General features: G+C 37.8%; 1 protein-coding gene and 1 pseudogene across 4 annotated transcripts in view; one reads left to right on the top strand and one right to left on the bottom strand.

Annotated features, from left to right (window-relative positions):
* Positions 1-24,659, bottom strand: part of IL1RAP (interleukin 1 receptor accessory protein) — a 142,685-nt gene that overhangs the window by 16,193 nt on the left and 101,833 nt on the right. For all 4 annotated transcript variants that reach the window (XM_037039364.1, XM_037039432.1, XM_037039213.1 and 1 more), the window contains 5 exons: positions 23,692-23,878; positions 12,936-13,101; positions 10,669-10,740; positions 8,486-8,612; positions 5,819-5,967 (listed from right to left, as the gene is read on the bottom strand). In XM_037039364.1, coding sequence (XP_036895259.1) covers positions 5,819-5,967; positions 8,486-8,612; positions 10,669-10,740; positions 12,936-13,101; positions 23,692-23,878 — 701 coding nt within the window. The remainder of the gene's footprint in view (positions 1-5,818; positions 5,968-8,485; positions 8,613-10,668; positions 10,741-12,935; positions 13,102-23,691; positions 23,879-24,659) is intronic.
* On the top strand, positions 1,159-2,427 carry LOC118982443 (histone-binding protein RBBP4-like; annotated as a pseudogene).

The following is a 24,659-nucleotide window of genomic DNA, read 5'->3' as shown; positions in this document are numbered from 1 at the left end:
AGTTCCCATTCCATATTCTTTGATAAATTGCTTAGATTTCTCAAAAAGTTTTAGAACTGTGGTAATGACTATTTTCCTGAATTATAAAGAAAATGCTTTATTTAAATGGTAGTAACCTAAAAAACCTATGGCCTGATTGATCAGCAGACCTGATGTGTGTTCTATTACAGTGTGTAAAACTTGCCCATCTTGGACCTCAGCTTCTTGCCTTAGAGAAGTGATTGATACTGGACTAGCCTTTTCTCCATTTCATCTAACGTAACTGGTAGTGCAGGAGTGTGATCTGCAAGAGAAGGGGTACAAAAACAGTTCGGCCCTCAATCGCCCTGGCTGATTGCCTGAAGGCACTTTGGGGACAGTGGCACAAACACGGGGAAACCAAAAGTACATTAGTCACACTGAACTAAGAAGACAGAAAGTTGAGTTCAGGACTATTGAGCATAGAGCTCTAAGAGCCGAAGAAAAGAAAAGTGTCCAAACAGAGCTTTAGAAATCCTCAAGTGTTTGGAAGACTACAAAGCTTTGCATACTAAGGATGACACCTTCACAAGGCCAGACACAGAATAGATGAAAGAAAAATGACCAGAGAAGAAACAACTACTAGACATCTTGGAACTGAACAATTCTAGGAGTACCTGCAGGGATGGGAGACATTGGAGCGAGGACCACTGAGAGTGAAGAAACATAGCCCCTCTATCATTAAGCAGAAACCTGAGTTGGGCTAATGTCTCAGAATTAGGTCCAATTCTGCCTCAGAGAGAAGGCTATTTGGGGCCTACTATAGCAATGATAAGCAAGATGCTTAAAACAAACAAACAAACAAACAAGCAAACAAAAATACAACCCCCCACAGCAAGATGTTGTGTAAGCGAATTAACTAACTGCTTATCAGAACAAAACGTAACACTCACAAAAGTCAGACACTCAATAATATAGTATCTGTAATGTCCAATAGACTGAAAAAAATAGGAAGAAAAAGCAAAAAATAAAAAAACCAACGATTCACAATGAGAAAAATAGCTAACAAAAACAGAGTTGATGATGATGATGGAATTAGAAGAAATCTTTAAACTGAGCACTGTGTGACAACGGAGGTCTTGCACACACGGTAAGTGCTTGCAGCCCCCCTGCCCTCCTGCAGTGCTGTACCCAGGATCCCACTGGCTTGCCTGGCCACCATGGCCAACAAGGAAGCAGCCTTTGATGATGCAATAGAAGAATGTGTGATCAACAAAATGTACAAAACTAGAAAAAAAAACCTCTTTTCTTTGCAGTTGGGTAATGACCTATACTCTGGAGTAGCCCAGCCTAACTGCACAGTGGTTTCCAGATGTAACCAGACCAGAAGAGAAAGATTTCATCACTCACCAACTTGTTCTGGGGACACACGCATCAGATAGATAAAACCACCTTGTGGTAGCCAGTGTGCAGCTCCCTAACAGTGATGCTCAGTTTGATGCCTCACAATACAACAGAGAAAGGAGGACTGGAGAATTTGGAGGTTTTGGCTCTGTTAGTGGAACAAATTGAAACAGAAATCAAGATCAACCAGGAAGGAGAAGTAAAGGGGAACACTGTATGCCTGGAACCCTTGCATCATTGCAACGAAGACTCCGTCCAGTGATGTTCTTGGTTTTGACTATACAAAACATCCTTCTAAACCAGATCCTTCTGGAGAGTGCTACCCAAACATGGGTCTCTGTGGACACCAGAGGAAGGCTATGGGCTTCCTTGAAAACCAAGTCTCAGTGGGCACTTAGTGCTTCAGATGACCACGCCACCTGCCTACAGGACCTCAGTGCTGTTCCAAAGGAAGGAAAAATTGTGGCTGCTAAGACCGCATTCACAGGGCATACAGCAGTAATAGAAAATGTGCCCCTGGCACGGGCTCCATGAGTTTCTGTTTGGGACAATTGCTGATGATCAGAAACTTATGATCTGGGACACTCATGCAAACGATACTTCCAAACCAAGCCACTCAGTCAGTGTTCACACTGCTGAAGTGAACTGCCTTTCTTTGCCACAGGATCACTTGATAAGACTGTTGCCTTGTGGGATCTGAGAAATATGAAACTCAAGTTGCATTCTTTTGAATCACATAAGGATGAGATATTCCAGGTTCAGTGGTTGCCTCACAATGAGACTATTTTGGCTTTCAATGGCACTGATCTCAGTCTGAAGGTATGAGATTTAAGTAAAACTGGAGAGGAATAATCCCTGGAGGATGCAGAAGAGAGGACACTGAAATTGTTTCTTCATGGTGGCCACACTGCCAAGATACCTGATGTCACCTGGAGTACCAATGACCCTCGGGTACTCTGCTCTGTGTCAGAAGACAATGCCATTCAAGTGAGGCAGGTAGTAGAGAACATTAATAATGATGAAGACCCTGAAGGAAGCATGGATCCAGAAGGACAGGGGTCTTAGATCCATCTGCACCTCTTGTGATTTTAGACTCCTCTTTTCCCCCCTCCCAACCCTGACATTGATTTAACACTGGTTTTGACATGCAGACTTTGTTCAGTTATCTCTCTATAGCAGGTACCATCAACAATGCCATTACCCTAAACCCAGGGTGTTTTCTAAATATTAACTGGGGGGCTTGTGAACAAAGACACTGACTTACATCTAAATTTTCTTCAGGAATTTTTTAGTAACAGAGATCCAAAGTATCCAATGAAAAGGGAATATTATGGGTAGTTATTTTTTGTCTTATGCTATATCCCCAGGTTATTTAGACTCATTTAAGTAAAGGGTAGAAGTATGGAATAGAGCCAAATGAAGTGGTGTCTGAGCCATGAAGTACACGTCCTGCAAGATGTTGCTTTTACTCAGAAATTAGGGGAGATTCAAGTCATATCAATTCCTACTCTAAAATCTTCACACCTGACTTTCTAGGATGCACATTTTCCTAGGTAGACTCAGTTTCTTAAGTCAAAAAAACTATGTGTTTCTCTTTCCCCATGTATTTTTGCTTGTTAACGTATTTCTTGAGCTGTTTTCATATTATTTCTTTCCTTTCTGTAATTTTTTTAAACTTGGGGCTACCAAGTATGCTTTTAGTTGACAGGTAGACTGTCAGTTGAGAAGAGTGGATTGTTAAGAGTTGCTTTTTCCCCCCAATAATTGGTCCTTGAACACCAGTTTGACGTTGTCTGTTTTGGGCAGGCCTGTTATTCTCCATGATTAGCAGTGTCAATGTTTATAATGAAATAAATTGCTTTTTTACATAAAAAATGAGTGTTATAAATATACTTGTTGATTTTTCAAAAGAGACCAAGAATACTATAAAAGCAAATATAAAATATCAATATAAATATTTTAATAAAGAAATAGAAATTCAAAAGCTGGAAAATCAAATTTTCAAATAAAAATGCTGCAGATCAGATATCAAAAAAGAAATAAACAGTAAACACTACAAACTACCCTAAATTAAACACGGGGTGGGGGGGGGGATGAAATAAAAATAACGAGAACCTCAGTGAGCTGTGGTACAACACCAAGCACTCGATCCTAAATTTAACTGGAGTACTAGAAGGAAACGAAAAAATAAATAAATAAAAGGATGAGCAGAACATACTTGAAAAAATAATGCCTAATTGTTTTCTAGATTCAATTAAAAAATAAACTCACTAAACCAAGAAGTTTAAAGAACCCTAAATAAGACACATTAAAAAAGAAACCTCGAAAGATATCATATTGAAATTCTGAAAATCAACAAAGAATAGGAAACCTGTTCACGCTCCTGATGCCATCCATACTAACCCATCCAGAGCAAGCCCTTCTGTGAGAGGGGAGCTACCCAGTTCACTCTGGTGAACAGGTTTCTGCATCACTCCTGATTCAACATTACTTTAATTGGTTGCACTGAGCTTTTCCACCTGACAATCAGTTATTAATTTATGCCGGCCTCCATGATTGTTATCCAAAACCCATGCCTCTGAAGACGAGTCCCACAAAATGATCCATACGTAGAGAATTTGGAGTCCAATGTACTTGAAAAAATCCTGCCTACTGTATTTCAACCCCCTGCAGATATTCATACCTAATATTAATATGCTAAAGATACTAAGGGTCCCTGAACTCAAGTAATGTGATTGATTTTGTTTAACCTAGACTTCAGAGGTGCTTACTTGACTATGCAGGCCTTTGTCAAGAAGCATCTACGAAAATCTTGTGGAAATAATAAGAAGGGTTAAGATTTATTATGCACTGAATATATATGTATATATGCCAGTAACCGTACTGAGTACTTTAAAACAATCTTATGAATAAGTGGTATTATTTTCCTACATTAAATATTTTTTTTTTGATTTTAGAGAGAAAGGAAGGGAAAGAGAGAGAGAAGAACATTGATTGGTGCCTCCTATGTGTCTGACCAGGGACTGAACCTACAACTGAGGTATATGACCTGACCAGGGATCAAACTCCCAACCTCTTGGTGTTTGGGATGATACTCCAATCATCTGAGCCATACCAGCCGGGGCTATTTTGCCTGCTTTAAATATGAAGAAATTGAAGCTCAGAGAGGTGGAAGTGTCTCTTCCAAAAGTTGGGATGCATAAAAACAGAATTCGAACATAGACCACCTGAATCTAGAGTCTTAGCAGTGTTAGGAGGAAAAAACTTTGAGAAATGACACCTTAATAACATGTAGTTGAGTATTTTCTCTTTACATTGACTTCTGAAGGAACAGAGGCAATTAACTATCCAGAACTAATCTAGTAAGACTTCCTAAGAGGCATATACACTTTCAGCCTTTGCTCTTTATTTCCTATATTGTAATAAAAATGTTAAGGTGAAGCCTGCTTTTTCAACAGCTTTTAAAACAACTTAAATTCCATTGAAAAATGTAACAATTATGAATTAGTATTTTAAAACAAAGACTTTTGATATAAATAGTGTAGGTACTATCTGTCATCCAGGTCCAAAATAATTCTGAATAACTTGGCTGCATGTATAATAAATTATCATTATCTTTTTCTAGATTACTGAAAAACATTCTCAAAGGGATTAATTTTCTGGTATTCTAAGAGAACCAAAAATAATTTTAGAAGTGGTCTGTTTCAGGAACAATAGCTCACACAAGAAGCCTCAAAATTTTCATTTATTATAGAAAAATATAGTACTATCAACATAGAAACCATTTTATATCATAGTTTAAATAATTTTTGTTTTAGCAATTGTGCATAATGGTATATTATAAACTTGCTTGAATATTGATACATAGTGTTTGAAGTGATCATTTTTAAAATTATATTTTTGAGAGTAAATATTTTACATCTAGCTTAACTTGCATACAATTAGATGGTTGCTATTTATAATATTTTATTATTACAGATAATGCTAAGAATATAGATAGCTGCATAATCCTCTTTCTGTTATTTATTGAGAAAAAATTCCAAAAATATTAAGTCACATAGTATGATCATTTTTATGACATGAACTCTGCTAGCCATGATTTCTAAAAGGGTCTTTACAATTCACTAACAATATGTGACTGTTTTATTATATCTTTGGTAGCTTTAAATATTTTCTGAATTATTTATTTTTATGGCTATATAAATATAAAATTGTGCCTCATTATCATCATGGATTTTTTAGTCACATTTAGGCACTAATTACTATAACTATTTTTAGTATATTTGCATAGATGGAAACTTTCCCTCAAGATTTTTCATTCAACTTCCATTCATTACTATGTGGTAAATGTTGTGCTAAGTGCTGGAGCCCACATTATGAATTCCCATTTTTCTTCATTATCACAATCTTACATTGGCATTTCCAGATTCATCTGCCTGGCGCATGCATCCATTACCTTTCTGTTTCACCCTGGCTGGCTGGTAAACCTCCCCTTTTGCATTTTTCGCATGACAGACATAGTTGCGTTTGAGATCTTCAGCAGTAACTTTCTTAATGCTCAGAATCCGAGTTCTTGTTTCATCTTCTATTTTGGTCCAACTTGAACTAGAAATAGGGGAAAGAAAATCAGAATATTAGTGAGACTCATGGGCCATGGACTGTGTGTGACTCAGTCAAGCAACCAGAAAGCTGGTAGGTGAGGGCAGATAGAATGGTGATAATCTGTGTGGCTTTGTAATCCCATGGTTACAAAAGGCGAACGACTCTAGACTCTAATACTATCCTTCACCATCTATACTCTGTGCAAACCCAACACCTGGATTGAATCCCGCTGTTGACATCATACTATAGATAGAGATCTCACTAACTCTCCTCAAAGCAAAATGTCTCCTTCCTCAAACTTCTGAGCCAGGATGCTATACCGCTTTAGAGAGAAGATTCTGAGGCCAGATCCATTGAGGTTTTCACCCAGGCTCTGCCACTTCCTGGCTGTATGCTTTCAGCACAGTAACTAATCTTTCCATGTTTTGAGATCCTTGTCTGGAAAAGAGGAAGGTGGCAATCCCTAAACAATGCGATACACATATTAATTTACTCAAGAATTCTGAGGGTTGAGTATGTTGATGTGTAGGTATTAGAACAATACTTAGTAAATGTTCATATTCTTCAGATAACCTACTAATATCACTCAGCAACAGTTTATACATTTCAGGGGTTCCCAGAGCTTGGAATTTGAACACAAGTAGACTCTTTCAGTCAAAATAATAAAATCTCATGTAAAATCCTAACATATAAGAAGAAGAACCTTCTCAAACTAAGTAAAGTTGGTGAAAATAAATGTACCTTAATCTCAGCAAGTCAGAGATCAATTGCTTTGGGTCTAAGATCAAGATTTCACTTTAAATCACTTTATTCAAAAAGAAAAAATATCGGTTACAGCTGACTGATATCCAGGTTCTGCTAAAACTTACTGTCCATCATGAGAACTTGGTTAAGGACTGTACTGGGCTTAGCCTAACTTTAAATGTACTGCTCAGGTGTGACTCGTGAGTTGTGTTTCACCAGCAGCAAGGAGGAATGCCATGACTCTCATTATTATTCACCCATCATCAGCATAACGATAAGAAGCACAATCCTCAGAATTCCTAAAATCATCAGGAATTCTCCCTCTGTGCCTCCAGCCATGTCTTTCACCAATTCATTCTACAAAAACTGTTCCAGTGTCGTCAGGCTCCTCTGTACCTCTAAATATGTCTGCTTCTCTCACCTCCAGGCCTTTGCACATGAGGTTCCTTTTACCAGGAACATTCTCTTGATGTTCTTACCTAGTTAATTTCTACTCACTTTTTCAAATCTTTATTTAGGTACTCTGATACCTGAGAAGCTGACTAGAATCCCCAACTCCATTTCCCCATAACATGTAATACTTCCCAGCCTCTGCATGCATCAGATTAGAGTATTGAAATTTCTGCTCTATCATTGGCTACTCCTATGAAATATACTCAACAAGTATCTGGCATAGTAACTGATGCAAAGAAAACAGTTTATAACATCTTCACAAAGCCTGAATTTACTATTAGGAAAGAAATATCTTTTGAATTCTGGAAGTGTTAGCAGCCGAAGATCTACTTACACATTAGTGACAAGGTTTAGGGTCTTAGAACTACTTTGTCATGTAGTTGGCCAGCTGCTAATCTTTGTTCATCATTGCAGTGAACCAATTGCTCTCTGGTAGTTGTATGCTTCATTTACTGAAGACTCTTTTGTCTTCAAGACCCATATTTTCCGCCTTGCCAACCTACTCCCTTTAAAAATCATGTGTATTTTGAAATAAATTGACCCATCTTGTTATTTTAAGAGTGAGGTATAGCCCTGAGCACTGTGTTTCAGCTGTGTGTCTTTGCTTTGTCCACAAAGCAAAAGGTTGCCGATTAGATTCCTGGTTGTGGATCAGGTCCCTGTTTGGGGGTTTGAGAGACACAACCAATCAATGTTTCTCTCTCACATAGATGTTTCTATCTCTCTCTTTCTCCTTCTATTCTCCTCTCTCTAGAAATAAATAAATAAAATATTAAAAATTAAGACTGAGGCATATATTACCACTCCATCCACTGTAAAAATAAAATTTAGAAAACATAAATGTATTTAGTCCATATGAAAAAATCATTATCAATTATAAATATGACATATATGAATTAAGAAAGGCAAGGAGGAAGACAGAAATACATGCTGACTACAAGGTAAGAAAGTAACACAATTATCTGAGGCACAGATATTTATAGGCCCAGACCCCAGAAGTGAGAAAGAGAAGAACAGGGCCACACCGACAGGTCTTTATCCCTGCGTAACCACACGCTGTGGCCTTCTCATTCATGTAGGACATGCATTCCATCTACTTACAAGTAGATACGGTAAATGTGTGATAATCAGATGGCATTCAGACTGCAAGTCCAGTAATCAGTCATCCTTCGTTGGGATGCAGCCAATAACACCTTGAAAATCTTGCTGACTTTCATTAATGATAGGCAAACACCAGAATTTTTATTTTCATCAATTAGTACACACCAGAGTGCATCAGATTGAGGGACAGGGTTAGTGGCCCCCTTGCCTGCATCAATGATACCTTTCATTAACAGTTAGTTCAATAGTGGTGTCCTCCAGCTTTTTTCCATCAATGGTCCACCAGACCTCATTGTGAGAGTCCTTCAGGAAGGTGAAAAGGACTTGACAGGGAATGAGTAACTCCTCTCCTAAAAACAAACCAAAAAAAAAAAGCCACTAACCCATTAGTTTGTAAACTTAGCATGGCTATATTTGTTCTACTCTGTGACTAATCATAAGCTCTAAATGTTAAATGCACCTAAAATCTTACTTCTCACTAATTTTCTAGTGGGCTATCATAGGGTAATGTACCATACTTTACTGCAAAGCAAACAAACCAAGAGGAGAAAAGCAGAACCTTTATATGAAATAACTTTTTTAAATAACCATCTTTCAATATAATCTCTGTATGTTTTAAAATGACAGTTTTTGTTCAAAAAGGCTCTGACAATGCCATTTTTAGACCTAAACCTCCATGGACTAGTGTTCTTTGTTATTTCCCTCAGAAAGAAAAAGGATGACTGAGAAACAGTTCCCCAGATTTTTGGTCCTTAGCCCGGACAGAATGAGCAAGTGCCACTGCCGAGAGGACTAGCCGCACAGGCTCATCCGGAGGAGCTCTGGTTACCAGGGTGCATTCAGTAAGTTGAAAGACAATTTACAAAGGGAAGTCTACCTTATCCTTCAAGATGGAATATGAGGTTGGGGGATTTCTTGGCAGAAAATAGTAGTAGTAATAATAACAAAAACAACAGCACACTCACTGAGAATTTTGTATAATTCACCGTGCTAAATATGTATACTTATTATTGTTGTACTTTAATTTTAACAAAATACTAAGAGCTATTTTTAAAATTCATTTTTTACAGAAGCGTACACTGAAGCTTAGAGATGTGAAATGCCAGTCCTAGATGAAATTGTGAGTAAGATGAGAATTTGGCCTAGAATGACCTTCTCCTATTCAGGGTTGCCCAGGACGGTTATGTTTTAGGCTTGCTTTCCTAGTTAGTTATTAATATCGACTGCGTTCAATCTCAAACAGCGTACAGGTTGGGATGATAAATTACACTGTCATTCTACTTTGAACTCAGGTTGCCTCCCTCAGTGCTGACACTCTGTCCTCTCCTCCCATGCATGGCTCCCACCCCTTCCCCTCCAGTTTGCTGTATGAAGATGTAGGAAGATGAAGTGAACATGGATTCGGGCATGCTTTTGCAACTGCAAGGTGACAGGCAGAGGAAGCATATCTAGATGATTAAGTTTAACCTGACAACTGGAATAACATTTATATTACTATACAAATCCACCATTAATCCAAGAAACTTTGGTCCATTTGGGGTTGACAGAGCCTTTAAGTGTGTTCTTTGTGTTTTTACAAGGCAGATCACTATTTGAAACCTTATCTTAATTTGTATGTGGGGGGTGTTGTTCTCTACCTACATTGATCACTGCCTCTATTACCTTTATTTCATTTTATACAAATATTCTTTTATAGCTCTCATGGGTTTGCTGTAATTTTTTTGGTAAAAGATACAATTCAGAAAATGTTAAAATTGTCTATGGTTTTCAGACCATAGGGGGATACTGGAGTGGGGGATATATAGGGGTTAACTGTAGGGGGGTACAAGTTAGAAAAATAATAAAGTGTACCTTATTTGGTCAGTAGCAGGTGATTTTTCTCTCTAATGAAAAAATTATGAAAACTACAAAGAGACCCAGACAGCCATAGCAGACATTTTATAGTGTTCGGGAGCGGGGTGTATTAGGTGTATCAGTTGTTACCTATTATACTCACAGTCCTGACTCTAGGCTCCAACCCCGCCCCTTTGTAGTGGAACAAGCCTTGTGCTCATGTCACTGCCTTGGCCAACCAAAGCTCTGTGCCAGCTACAGTGTGCATCAAAGGGAACCAATCACTAATCAGGAGAGGACACCCACTAGCAGAGGAAGAAGGAAGCAGTAGCTTCTGAGACAGAAGCAGAGAATCCCCAAGCTCCCCATGGGATCTATGAGGTGGCTAATACCCAGAGCTGCCTTCCTTGCTGACAACATCCGTTTCAGTGAGCATGTGTGTGTGTGCGTGTGTGTGCGTATGTGTGTGCATGTTAACAATAGTCCTCTATTCTTTTGTGGGAACTTGTATGGCATTTTATTCCTTATAATTAAGAGACTCTAACTGAAATTCAGAGGCACAGCTATAATTACCTGGTTCTCTCTCATAGACCACACGATCATTGGGTGAATAGATCTGGGGGGGCAATGCATATATTGGTGAGCCTGTGAGAGCAGAAAGAACAAAGGGAGATGATGTTAAGTCATGCAGTTTCATCCCTTTTAACTCATTTCAAAAATCTTCTCTTCTGTGAAGCCTTGCTCAATTTCCTGGCATAGTTTGTCAATTCTTCTTGAGAAGGCTCACAGTCTAATATATAGTCAACCATAATATTTCAGTCATATAAAACAAGCAAAGAAACAAACATAACATATTGATAACCCTCCATATTTCAGAATGGAGTATTTAGTGTTTTTGCTTTTCAAAGCTTCCATGAGCTAGACTTCTCATACTGTATCATAATTAATTGCTCTCATGTCTTGCTCAATTGTTTATTTTCTATATATTTCTCCTCAGCATACCCAGAGTGTCTATAGTATAAGAAGTAGTTAAATAGATATTAAATGAATGACTAAGTGGAAAATTTGAAATCACACTTGTAAGTCCAGCACAGAAGTACACCTGATGTCTAGTTATCAGTTGAAGGTTCATTCATGGAACTGATGCTCTTTATAACATTCCATACTTCAAAACGGAATGGAAAATATCCTGAAAGAGCTTCATGTCATATTATTTAAGAGTACAGCCTTCAGCCTTGGTTGGTGTGGCTTAGTGGATTGAGTACTATCTTGCAAACCAAAGGGCTGCTGGTTCAGTTCCCAGTCAGGGCACATGCCTGGGTTGCACATGCCTGGGTTGCAGCCAGGTCCCCAGTGGGGGGTGCACAAAAGGCAACCATACATTGATGTTTCTCTCCCTCTTTCCTCCCTCCCATCTCCTCTGTCTAAAAAGAAATAAAATCTTTAAAAATATATTTTTAAAAAGAGTACAGCTTTTAAATATTCAATGGCCAGAGTGTTCTAATCCCAACTTGGCCATATATTAACCATATGAATCTTATTTTTTGACTAAATCTTTAAAAAGCTAATTTTCCTCAACTGTAAAATGAAAGTAATTAAACTCCTCTTACAGGTTCATTATGAGGATTAAAGTAAGTAATGCATATTGAAGCATCCACTGCATTTAAATGTATATACTCAGAACCACTGCCAAGATGGATGTAAGGTTAGGTTATTCATTTGACTTTTGAAGTCCATTCATATTAGGTTCTAAATTTAGTCTGAATTTTCTTCTGAATTAGTCCCCAGCTCAGCACTATTCAAAAAGTAAGCAGAGAAAGAGGAAAAGTGATTACAAAAGTGTTTGATTTGAATGTATTTACACTATATTAAAGCCCTTTTTAAAGAAATACATTTGCTGAATCTGGTGCCAGGCTGGTGGAAAAGCCTCGAACAAAAAGTCCTAAACCTGTGATTTGGAATGACTTCTACTAATGCACTGACTGTCTCTGACTAAACAGGTTACCTTCTCTTTTGGGGACTCGATGTTTCCATCTATTAAAAGATAGGGTTTCAACTTTTTTTCACAAAAAATGTGCAAATATCTTATATCAATGATTTACAAGATATTTTAGAAGATGATAATAAATTGCCTTTATTTAAGAAAAGATGGGGTTTGACAAAATCTCACTCTGATATGCTCTCATTTTAATACAGTGGGCACAGTGGGTTTTAGGGTTCTCCTCCACACACCACAATGCTGGCACTCTGTCCTTCCCATTCTCCCAGCTTCTCTTCCCCTCATCTTTCAGTGCAAACCAGTGGCTGAACATAGCCACAAATACCTTCAGCATTAACTAAAACAGTAGTGCATAAAAATACATAGCTTGCTTAATTTGATTAAAACACTTTTGGACAATAATATTAACTACTATTCATTGAGTCTCTACTGCTTGCCTGGAGCTACATTAGCATAATATGTATATTATTTCTAATATTCTAAGCTACCGTGAACATTAGATAGTCCAAGTAGCATAGTCCAGACAAGGAGACTGAGACTTTGATCAAAATCATATTGCTCATAAACGGCAGTAGAGTAATTTGAACACAGATCTGTCTTAACTCCTTTCACTGCGCACACTGCCTTTACTTCACTTACTCACATATTTATTCACTAGACCAATAGTTACCAGATGCCCACTCTGCACGTGGAAATGCTGGAGGCTCTGGGGACAGTGCAATAAACAAAAAACTTAAGCTTTTTTCTTAAATATTTTACACACTTGTGGGTAATAAACTATTAACAGACAAAACACGAGTGTTTTGTTTTGTCATGTGCACTTAATACGAATCACGCTTACCTACCACCTTCACAGTCAGAGTCCTGGTGAGGTGGAACTCACGCCCATTTTCCAGATATTTAACGACGCAGGTGTAATTTCCATTATTTGAAACCAAGGCTATGAAAAAACTCAAGTTCATGTTGTCAGGTACCACATTATTAAAGTTTTGTATTTTCTGACAGCCCTAGAAGGAATACAAGAAAAGACGTTTCCTGTTTAGATACATGCATAGAAACCTGACAGGCACATGCACACATTTAATTTCACACAGAATATTGAAAAGTCTATGCTGATTGTACCTTTCACAAAACTAGTTTTCCCGGGTATTGGACAATGTTTCTCTAAAGAGTGACTGCAATAAGTTTTGTTATCTTTTCTGCAAAAAAATTAAAGTTCTGAACTGTGATATAAATTCAAAAGCACAAGCTTCCTGATTCAGGACCCGGTATTCGAATCCTGGGGGTCCCATGTTAACAGTGAGCAAGGCTGAGCAGTGAGAACAACTAAGGCAACGTAAACAACTGCTCGCTCTGCTATTTCAGAAAAATATTTTTCCCTTTTCTACATTTCTTCTCTGTTTATATCAACTCAGGAATCCAGTCACTCTGCACGATCCAGTTTAGATGTATGGTCTGGTCATTGTTGATCCCTCTGGAATCACTACATTAGCCATTTCCAAACTTTTCGGTGTGTTTCTTCTACTTACTCTGCATGTTACAATTGGACATCACAGAATCCAGAATCCAAATATAAAATATATGTTTATGAGTATTACCAAGAGTTGAATTTATTTCTGCTCCAACTCATATTTTAATATTTTAAAATTCTGTGATTAAAATAGCTCATTTGGTATAACTAGAATTCTGTTTGAATCTCTTAGCCCTACTAGCTGGATATATTGTTATTTTTGTTTGTTTGTTTTAGAGAAAGAAAATGATGCACTCATCAGTGACCAAACATACACTGAACATTTACTGTTAGAAAAATTTCATGTCTGTTTTTCTTTAAAATACCAAAAAATTCATCTATGATGAAGAGAATTAGGTATCTCTGATTTCCTTTAGATCTTTAAAATTCTGCAAGTCTATCACTGCCGTGCACTTTCAATTTCCTGTGTTTAAATATTTAACTTTAATTCTTGTATACTTAAGGTTTTCTTACTTCAATTCCTGGAGAATGTGTTTTGAAATAGGACAGTTACACTAAGTGGCACATTTTGTAATTCTGTGTAACAGGAAATACATCGTTTAAGAATTGTACCAAATATCTCATTCATGGAGATGATTGTCACAAGGAAGCTAATGCTCAGTTATTTTCTGAATTTAATTTACTCTGTTTTGATCAAAGTGTTTCTAGCACTTGTCACATCAGCCAAAGATTTCAGTCTTTCAGGTTATCGCAAAGTGTAAAACCACAAAGGCCTGTACTTATAATGGTTTTATGTGAGGTTTGGTTTAAATTGGGTTTAGAGTGTGTATAGAGGTCTGAGTTTTGTAACACCTTCCATTTAAACAATTTGAAGATATGTTCTTCTCTCATTTGTTAGCTTAGTTGTTATTAAATCCCAGTTAAGTAGACAGATCAGACTAAATACGCTCTAGTTTAAAGTGGAAAGAAAAAGAGCTGGACAGATAAAGAGATATTCCAAATGATACAGTACAGACCTAAAACTCAGTTTTCCAGAGAGCTGAGTAAAGGTCTGTAACCAGCTTCTGGACTAAGAACAAACACATCTGCTCAGTAGTTTAGTTGAGGCTGGAAATAATTATACCTACACACATGTACTTACACACACCCCATTATCTCAATTGCTCATTATTCCAAACTTAGCAGTTGGGAATGCTCTTGTGCCCATTTTACAGATGAAGATGCAAAGGCCCAGAAAGCTTAAGTAATTGTCCATGTCAAAGAGCTTGGCAGTGCGAGAGCTGGAATTTGAAACTGGATCTAGCTGTTTTAAGACCTTTGCCCTTTTTTTTCTAGTACAGCTTGCTGTTCTACTTTATTTTTAATTTGTTTTTTATTAAATTTTCCATTACTATTTATCCCCCTAAATCTCCCCACTGCAGTCACCACACTGCTATCCACGTCCATGAGTCCTTTTTCTTATTTGCTCATTCCTCTACCCCATAACTGCGCCCCACCCCTCCAGAGCCATCAGCCTGCTGCTGAGTCTGTTTCTATTTGGATTGTTAGTTCAGCGTCTTCATTAGATTCAACAAATGAATGAAATCCTATGGTATTTGTTTTTCTCAGTACTGGCTTATTTCACTTAGCATATGTTTGCCAGGTCCATCCATGCTGTCACAAAGGGTAAAATTTTCTTCTTTGCAGCATTATTTACAATTACCAAGATACGGAAACAGCCCAAGTGTCCATCAGTATTTGAGTAGATAAAAAAACTATGGGACATTTACGCATTGGAATGCTACTCGGCTGTAAAAGAGGCCTTGCCTGTAGTCCAGACACTGTCTCCTCACCCTACACCGAGGTGTTGCACACATGCCACACCGGGGCCAGCGCCATTGCTAATAGTGTCATGTGGTTCTATCACCTACCTGTGGCTGGTTTCTGCAACTCGTGGGAAAGTGGAAAGGCAATCTTTCAGGATGAGAAGTTAGGTGGTGGTAGTAGTGAACTTGTGAAAAGCACTTCCTAAGAATATACTAAAAGGAGCTTGTGTTTTTGACTTGCCAATTATCATTAATATAAAGTTTAAAACATATTATTTTAGGATTCGTAATAGGTGCTACAAATATAAAATTGCACTTCTGACTCAAACTCAAAATAGTTGTATTCATTTATTCACCCTTGAGTATTAGACACTAAGTCATGTTCCAGGAACTCTTTGAGGTCCCAAGAACACAGCACAGAATAAAACAATGTGTCAGCCCTCATGCACTTTTCATTAACAGAGAAATGAAATTAGAGACATCTAAATAGTAAAGAAAACGGTACGGAAATAGGTACTTGCTGACTTCTTAACTTCCTTTTTCTCTTCATCTTATTCCAAACCCATGAGGGAGAATTTGAAATGTGGTCTGGATATGCTCAAGGCTATTCACAGGGAATATGAGTCAGAGGTGTAAATCCGCTTTCTCTTGGGATTTTCTCTTCTTTGCGTAAGGTTGGATAAAAATGTAGGTCAGAGACAGATTTCTCACAGAGCGGCTTTGTTTAGAAAACTATTTCAAATAGAGGAATATGTCACAAAAGCATTGGCAAAGTTTGGGTTTTAATTTGCTGTTAAGAAAACACTGACCATTTCAGATTGTGAAACTAAGTAGTTTTAATCAAAAGAAATAAAAACATCCATTTCAAAGCTCTTAGACCTATCTGTCACACAGAGAGAGGAAATAAAGGCAATATTTTACATTCTCAGCACGCACGTGTGTGGTGGAGTGACTTTAGAGCAGCCTTCATCCACTAACTGCAGTGATGAGCTCTCTGTTTCTCTGTTTCTCTGTTTCTCTATCTCTAGACCCCTCAGCACATACACCTGAGACACAAAGAACATTTTAAACACAATAAACTGTATCTAAAAATAAAGCCTGAATTTTTTCTTATGATTTCAAAATCAATTATTTGGCATCCAGGAAAAAATATATAGAAACAAAAGCTTTAGAAACCCAAAGAATAAAAACATGCATTTCCAAATACAAGGAATAGGTTCACAGCAAGTGGATTTCCACTACAAAGCAAACAGTTTTCTGACTAGAAGACAAATCATCCATTTAGCTGATCTATCAGTTCCTCATTCTGAATTCAAAAGAAAGACGTTAAATAAGAGCGTAACTTTTCGATTGCATTTTGGTAGTCATGGCAACCCACCATGCCACACAGGTAAAGAGCAGCAGACAAAATGACTTTGAGATCCTTGAGAGGAAACACGTCACATGGTGAGTTGGGGGATGCTGGTGGTAGGGATGCCTTGACTGACTGAGGGCAAGGATTGCCCCAGTGTTTGCACTGCACATACCATTCAAGAACCACGTGAGGGCACACACACAGACAATGGGAAGGACACATTCCTAACCAAAGGTACGTGCAGCCTCATGGAGAATCGCAACCAGTACTAGGAAAGGCACATCAGGGTCTGGGAGTGGGGTAGATCAAAGAGAAAACATTTAGAGAAACTCCATGCTGAAGAACGACTTGAGCTGGGTCTTAAAGAATAAATAGAATATTAACGGCTATTAAGCAGGAGGGGAGACACAGCAGAGCAGCACTCCAGGCACGGGCGAAAGCTGTGAGTAACATCTCTGAACTCTCTCCACATTCTGCTCTGTGTTTCTGAAGTAGGACTTCACTCACCTCATGTTGTGTTTTTATGCAAATGTTTGTTCAATTACAGTTCACACTCAGGATTATCTGTATTAGTCCCAGGTGTACAGCAGAGTGGTTTGACAACGATATTCTTTACACAGTGTTCCTCCCAGTATTCCCAGTGCCCACCTGGCAGCATACATAGTTACCACAATATTAATGACTGTATTTCCTATGCTCTACTTTACCTAACTAGCTTTGCTAAAATAATGTCTTTTCATGTTTATCTATTCCTCAGCACTAGGACAATCAACTTTTTACAGACTGATGTTCAGAATGATATCCATTCTCCTACATAGCAGTTTAGACCATTTCAGCTTCTGGTATAAATGTAATATGCGAAATACCCAATAAAATGAATTCTCTGATCATCAGTCAGAAGGGGAAATTTTCCTCTGCTTTTTGTAAGTACTTTGGGACCTGGGGAGGGGAGAATAAAACGCCCAAACTCAACAATGAGGAAGAAATAATCTAGTCATATGAAAGTGAGGAGGCTTGCCATAATTTAAAGCTCAGATCTCTGAATAAATATAATAATAATAGTACAGCCAACAACAAGATTTCACTCACCTGTGTCTTTACTGCTGGTTATTCCCACAGTCCAGGAGTGCCAAACTCATTTTCACTGAGGCCACCTCAGCCCCATGGTTCCCTTCAAAGGGCCAAGTGTTATTCAACTTCTTAACAGTTAAGGAATAGTGACATTTATACAGTCCTAAAATTATTTCAGCCCTTTGAAGGCAACCACGAGGCTGACATGGCCCCCAGTGAAAATGAGTTTGGCACCCCTGCCATAGTCCCTAATGTGAACAAACAAGCAACCTCCAATTTATACATGTGTCCTTTTCTAGAAACTCTTTCATGGGGTGGCTATGTGGAATTCAGTAAGTCACTTACAGCCCATGGTTTGCCCTCCAGGCTAGTTATAAAACCTGGTTCACTCGACAAACATTTACTGAACATCGATTTAACCCACAGGATTGTCGAATTAAATACTAGAAATCCTGGGCCCTGAATGGGGAAAAGCCTGCCATGCACATGAGAGGAGCAACGTGGAGGAGACATGCCAAGGAGAAAAGTTCAATCCTGCCCCGTTTCCCTGGCAGCTCTGGAACAGATCATTTTGATTTTCTGTTCCCTCCAGTCTGTTTTTCTGAGCCCCCTCTCATTTCCAGGGCCCTCTATCGACAAGTTTTAGGATGTTCCATAGTCCAGCCAACAACCCAACCTGTGTTTAAGACTACCCCACCCTTCAAAGTATACTCAGCTCCAGAAGTAAGGACAGGACCACCCTCTCTGGTTCATTTCTGGAGATTATAGGCTTGAAACCAAACAAAACTGGCCTGAAATCCTAGATTCCCCTATTCTCAGCTGGATTTCTTTTGACTAAATGATATACCATAATGCAAAAGTATGGGCTCTTAATACAGATGGCATAGGGTTAAACCTGGGCTCCTAGCTTGGTAACCTTGGGCATAGCTCTCAATTGCTCTATCCTTCCGTTTTCTTAACTATAAAATGGAGAACACAAGATAACTTACCTCATGCTGAGAAAGTTAAGTCAAAGAATTAAAGCAGCTGGAAGAATCCCTGTGCGCTCCTGAGCTAAATAAATGTTAACTCTATTGTTTACCTCTCTGAGCCTCTGCTTCATAATCTGTAAAAGGATGGCATCTGCCTCGGAAGATGGCGATGAGTATTACATGTAACACATAAAGTACCTCGCACAATGTCTGTCTTTTACAAGTAAAATTCAAGAATTGCTAGTTTTCTTTTCCTCCTTTCAATGCATCAGTATTCATCTTGCAGCTAAGAGGAAGCAAATTGCTGAAAATAATTAATGTATCTTTTAACTCTTACACACGTTTTGTGTTACAAAAAGAGACTATTTCCACCATGCCAAGACAGGGAAATCAGCTGATAACAGCTGAAAGAGAACTACGCTAGGAGGGCCAAGACATCTAAGTGGACGCAGGGAGTTACTGTAGAAGGCAGAAGGCAGAAAGCAACGTCAGCATTGCGACGCAGTGCTGGGAAAACGCAGCTGCCAAGAACCTGATTCTGTACCCAAGATGGCAGCACTATTAGAACTAATGGTTTCAGGCAGTTACACAAAGAGAGAGAAATAAAAGCACTATGCCACACAACAAGAGTGACCTTTTATGTAGAATAGGAAGGTTGGCTGGTTATCCATTTCTGTTTTGTCACTTGCACATTGTTGGGTATCCACCATGGCAATGGTCTGACCACTATGACTTTTTTTCTTGGTCTTCTTTCCAGGCTTTCGGATTTCATTCACCCCGTGAACATCCCCTCCAGATTTTAGTGTTAGTCCTGAAGGAACAGATGGCAAACACAAGGCCTGTGGGCCAAATCCGGCCCTCCACCTTGTTTTATCTGGCCCAGCATCTTGTTTTTCTACCCAGCGGCAGCACTGAGCTCCTTGCCCCTAGTTAAGGAGTAGTTAGTTACATTTAGACAATCCTAAAGTTACATTTGGCCCCTTGAAGGCAAGCATGAGGCTGAAGTGGGCCCTGGTGAAAATGAGTTTGACACCCTTGCCTAAAGGGTTCCAACTACCATGTATTATATTAATAGATCAGCGATTTTCAACCAGTGTGCCACAAGAGACTCACTGGTGTGTCACAAGAGTTTTAAAACATGCAATACCTCACTATTTAGTCAGGGACACTGACGTCTTTCCCTTTAGGCTGTCAAATAAAAAAAAATGACAACAGTAAACTCAAAAACAGGCATTCAGTGTAAATGAATCAAAATTATACCTATTTTTTCCAGATAGGCAGAAATATATTTTTTGGTGTGCTGTGGAATTTTAATAATTAGTTTGTATGTGCCATGGGATGAAAAAGTTTGAAAACTGCTGATACAAATGCATCCAATTCTTTGACTCTAACTTTGATTTTTCTCCTGTGCTCCAGATTCTTACTCATATAGCCACTATTTACTGGTCACTGCCACCTAGATGTCTCAAAGACACCTCTAACTCAATATGACATTATCTACATCCTTCACCTGCTCCCCCAACCTGCTCCTCCTCTGCTACTTCAGACTTTCACACATTCATCCAACCAGAAACAACAGAAACCCGGGAATCAGTGGAAAGGCAGAGATGGGTACGGCATAACTTTGCCCTCGAGGGATAGTCAGTTTCATAGAGTAGATGCATGTAGATTTCTTCCTGTTCTTAACACCAACAATAAATTCTCTTTGCACTCTTGTGGAACTTAGGATTCTTATTAGATTATTTTGAAGCACATCACAGATATTGCATAATTTAATTTGTAAATACTTCTGTATCTCTACATGACAAAATCCCTCCTGCAAGCACAGCTATCACACTGTTAACATGATTTAAAATAGTAATAATAGTTCATTGATGTCATTAATATTCTTTTCAAATTTCCCTGATTTTCTCATAACTTGTTTTATAGTTTGTTTGAACAAAACATGATCTAAGGTTTTCACTTTGCAATTGATCTTAAATATCTCTCTCTCACTGTCATTTTCTCACTTTGTCCCCTTCTTTTTTCATGTTTTCTTATAAAATGCAATACATAAAAAACACTCAACACATAAAGTATATATGTGCTAATAAGTTATTATAAAGCAAACACCTTTGTTACCACAGCTCAGGCCCAGGAACAGAACATTGCCAGTCACCTTCCACAAGCCCTGTGTCGGTCCCGGGTCTTTCTCTACTGGCCAGAGGAGCCACTATCTATACTTTACAGCAAAATCACTCCTTGTTTTCATTTGTAATTTTATCACCTCTCTGTGTGTCCTTAGACACTTACAGTCACATCCATTTTTAAATTTGTCTTTTATGTCTCTTTTAGTCAATACATCCCCACATCATGCCTTTGTTTTTATTATAATTTATCTGTTGAGTAATCAAAGGCATTTGGCATATACAGTTTTCCACAGTCTGGATTTTGCTGACTGCAAGCTCATGGTGCAGATCAATACATTCCTTTGTTCTCTGTACTTCCCACAAAATGGCAGCGGTATCCAAAAGTTTAATACACTTGGCACAATTATAATTGCTATTATTCTTTCATCAGAAGTTGTATGCCTGGTTGTTAGTCTTCTTGTGATGGTAGCTGTCATTGATGCTTGATGCTCAGATTTATTGGGTCATTGGGGGTTACAAAGTGATTCTATACTTTTATAAAAACATGCCTCTCTGCAGCTTTTTATAACATTTCTTATAAGAAAGACAGAACAAATACTCAATTTCCCCCCTTTACACACCAGTTTTCAAGATAAAAAATCCATTTCCTATTATCACCCAAATGTAACCAACTAAATATTCTGAAATAACATTATGAACTTCTATGGACTTAAACTTAATTCATGGGATTTGAGCTATTTTAATTTATACCTTTACTGAAATTCAAATTGTTCTATTTTGGCCAATGGAAAACTCTTAAAATTCACTCCTAACTCACTTCATCAATGACTTAAACAGACACAGGTGCTAAAATTTTCAACTATCATTATGGAATTGCCTATTTTGTCTTTTACTTCTGGCAACTTTTGCTTTATGCATTTTGAAACACTGCTATTAGGCACATATAGTTTAATTATTTTTATAGCCTCCTGATGAATCGATCCTTTTATTATTCTGAAAAGTCCTCTTTTATCTCTATATGCATTGTCTTAAAGTCTACCTTATATACTTGTGATATATACATTCCACCCTCCTCATTTTTATCCACCATTTAATTTTGACTTATATTTGTTCTCCTTTCCACTTCCTGTTAATCTTAAGGCATTTTCTATTGTGCTCATTTGCTGTTATGTTCCCCTCAGTTTAGCTTCATTCCTAAAATGACTTCTAAGTTCTTACTGAGTTTTATAATTTCCGAATTACAAATTCAAAATTTATAAATTATAAATGTTCATAATACCAATTTATTTATGTTAATCTTTCTCATCTTGTATTATTTCTTAATGTTGTTAGTTCCTTTTTGAAATGTGGTTTATATGATGTCCTTCTGGCATGCTTTTTTTCCTGTAGAATATTATTCTGCTTCTTATTCTCCTTTTTCTTTATAATTCCAAATGGGAGGTTCACCTTGATTATTTTTTGTTTTCTGAGTTTTACAATTTGTAACATTTTCTTACTTAACAGAGATTCCTCTTCAAAAGCATAGTCTTGAGGTTTCCTGACTGTGCTCTGCTCTCTTGGTCTTCTCTTGCCTTCCTTTACACAGGGTGGTGTGAAAGTGGGGTTACAGGTGCTCGTTTGGAAAAGAATGCAATCATTAATAAACTATAAGAATTAACAATTTCACACACTCGCAACTGTAAACCTACTTTTGCCCCACCCTGTATTAGCCTGATCTTGTTTACTCTTTTTTTAATCCTCACCCAAGAATATGTTTATTGATTTCAGAAAGAGAGGGAGGGAGAGTGAATGAGTGAGTGAGAGACATTGATTGGTTGACTCCCATAAGCATCCTGACCAGGGATCAACCCACAACCCTCTAGTGCCCGGATGACACTCCAACCAGTCCAGCCACTTCACTAGGGCCTGATCTTGTTCACTTTCGATTCCATTCCCAGTCAATTCTCCACATTGTGGGAGGCTGTTCTTCAGAGTTCCAATGCATTGGAAAAATTCCAAACCCTCTAGAATTTCTCACTATAAGCATCTTGGACTCACCCTTCCCAGTTTCAGCTGCTGGTTTTAAATTGACTCACCATACTTTCTAGTGAGTACACACTGGCTTTGGGGGATTTGTTCTTCAGTCTGCCATATCACCTTATTTCCATCTACTCCTTTTCCCTAGTGACATCGATTTTGTATGGGTCATGTTTGTGGTTTGTCTCACTTGTTTTCTTGAAAGTGATTCTTGTGGATAACTTGACACTGAGTATTGTCTTAAATGTTGTCCAGGAGTTTTTGGCTTGGGCTGATACGGATATTTGAAGATAAAAAACTGCTGCTGTCACCTGTTCCACCTTCCAACACTACCATTTCTGATTAAACATTTCCCAAATCCCTCAGATGTGAAAGAGACCACAGGTGGACTGTGCCCACAAATAAGGGCCAATATGAAGACACACACAAGCAATAAAGTGCAGTACTGACTAGTCAAGGAATTGATATTCACCAGATGAATTAGCAGTTTCCAACTTTACTGAGCAGAGAATGAAAGTGAGCAACATTTCTGAGATTGTATTTTATGGGAAGTTAACAGAAATGAGGTACTTTTAGTAGTCAGTGAATGCAATTTAAGAAATAATGGGTTAAAGCAGTGTGCTCTCTAGCATACTCTTTAAAATGTTACAAGGTGAGGAAGCAGTGAAAAATTTATATAAAGTCACTAAATAAGACATTAAAGATCTGATAAGAAAAATCTGTTTCTACACCAACTCAACGCCATTTTAGAGAGGGTAAAATGCCCTCCAGTTTGCTTACCATGTACCAAGTGACGGTTGGTTTGACACTGGGAGGGAAAAATCCATCTATATTTGGACAAGTGATCTTCTGAACACTATATTCTATATACAGTTTGTGCACAGGGACCTTCATGGGAGAATTGAAGCAGCTGTCTTTTTGGACAACTTCCAGAGGAAATGCAACTTTGCTGCAATATGTAGTGTTCCTGAAAAAAGAAATATGCAATGAATGAGAAGTCTCATTTGCATTTGTTTTAATGCAGTAAATACATTTCTAAAAAAGCCAAGTGAAGTAATGCCATGTATTGAGACTTTATATGTACAAGTTCATGTGAGAATTAAATACATTATGGGGGCATTTCCTAAATCAGTTGACATCACAGAATAAACACAGACATAATTAACTACTATTGATATACTAAAATATTTGTATTTTTAAATATGCTCCTAAAATGTATATATGTTTGTCTGTATGTATATATACATACATATGTATGCATGCATATATGTATATAAATATTTAATTTCATGCTTAAAATATTCTCAATAATATTCAGTGCTGGTAAGAGAAAGGTGAGAATACCATATTAACTCATGGCTGATAATGATATAAATAATTTTTAGAAAATAAATATATTTCTAAAACCATTAAAATTTCTTAGCTTTTGCCCTAGTAATCTTATTTCTGGAAAATTTTTCACTTGATAGAATATGGCAAATTTGTAACAGGTGGAGCACATGATCAAAAGTCTCCATCCAGTGCTTGATCAACAAGAAAAATATGGAAATCGATTTTAAAAATCTATAAAATACAAAGATGGATATGAAAATAGTGGTACAACCATTCCAAGCTGTTGTAGATGAAGGAAAGACTAACAAATACATAAAACATGTTAGGATGGCTGGAGACAGTGTTTTTAATGTTTGCACAGGTTGGTTTGTCTGCGTGGAGGGCTCATCTTATCCCATCACCCCACCTTTCAAAAG

The sequence above is a fragment of the Sturnira hondurensis genome, unplaced genomic scaffold (genome assembly GCF_014824575.4).
Source record: "Sturnira hondurensis isolate 20B ecotype Veracruz unplaced genomic scaffold, ASM1482457v3 Scaffold0000396, whole genome shotgun sequence".
Lineage (NCBI taxonomy): Eukaryota > Metazoa > Chordata > Mammalia > Chiroptera > Phyllostomidae > Sturnira > Sturnira hondurensis.
This window is presented reverse-complemented; position numbering and strand designations above follow the sequence as displayed.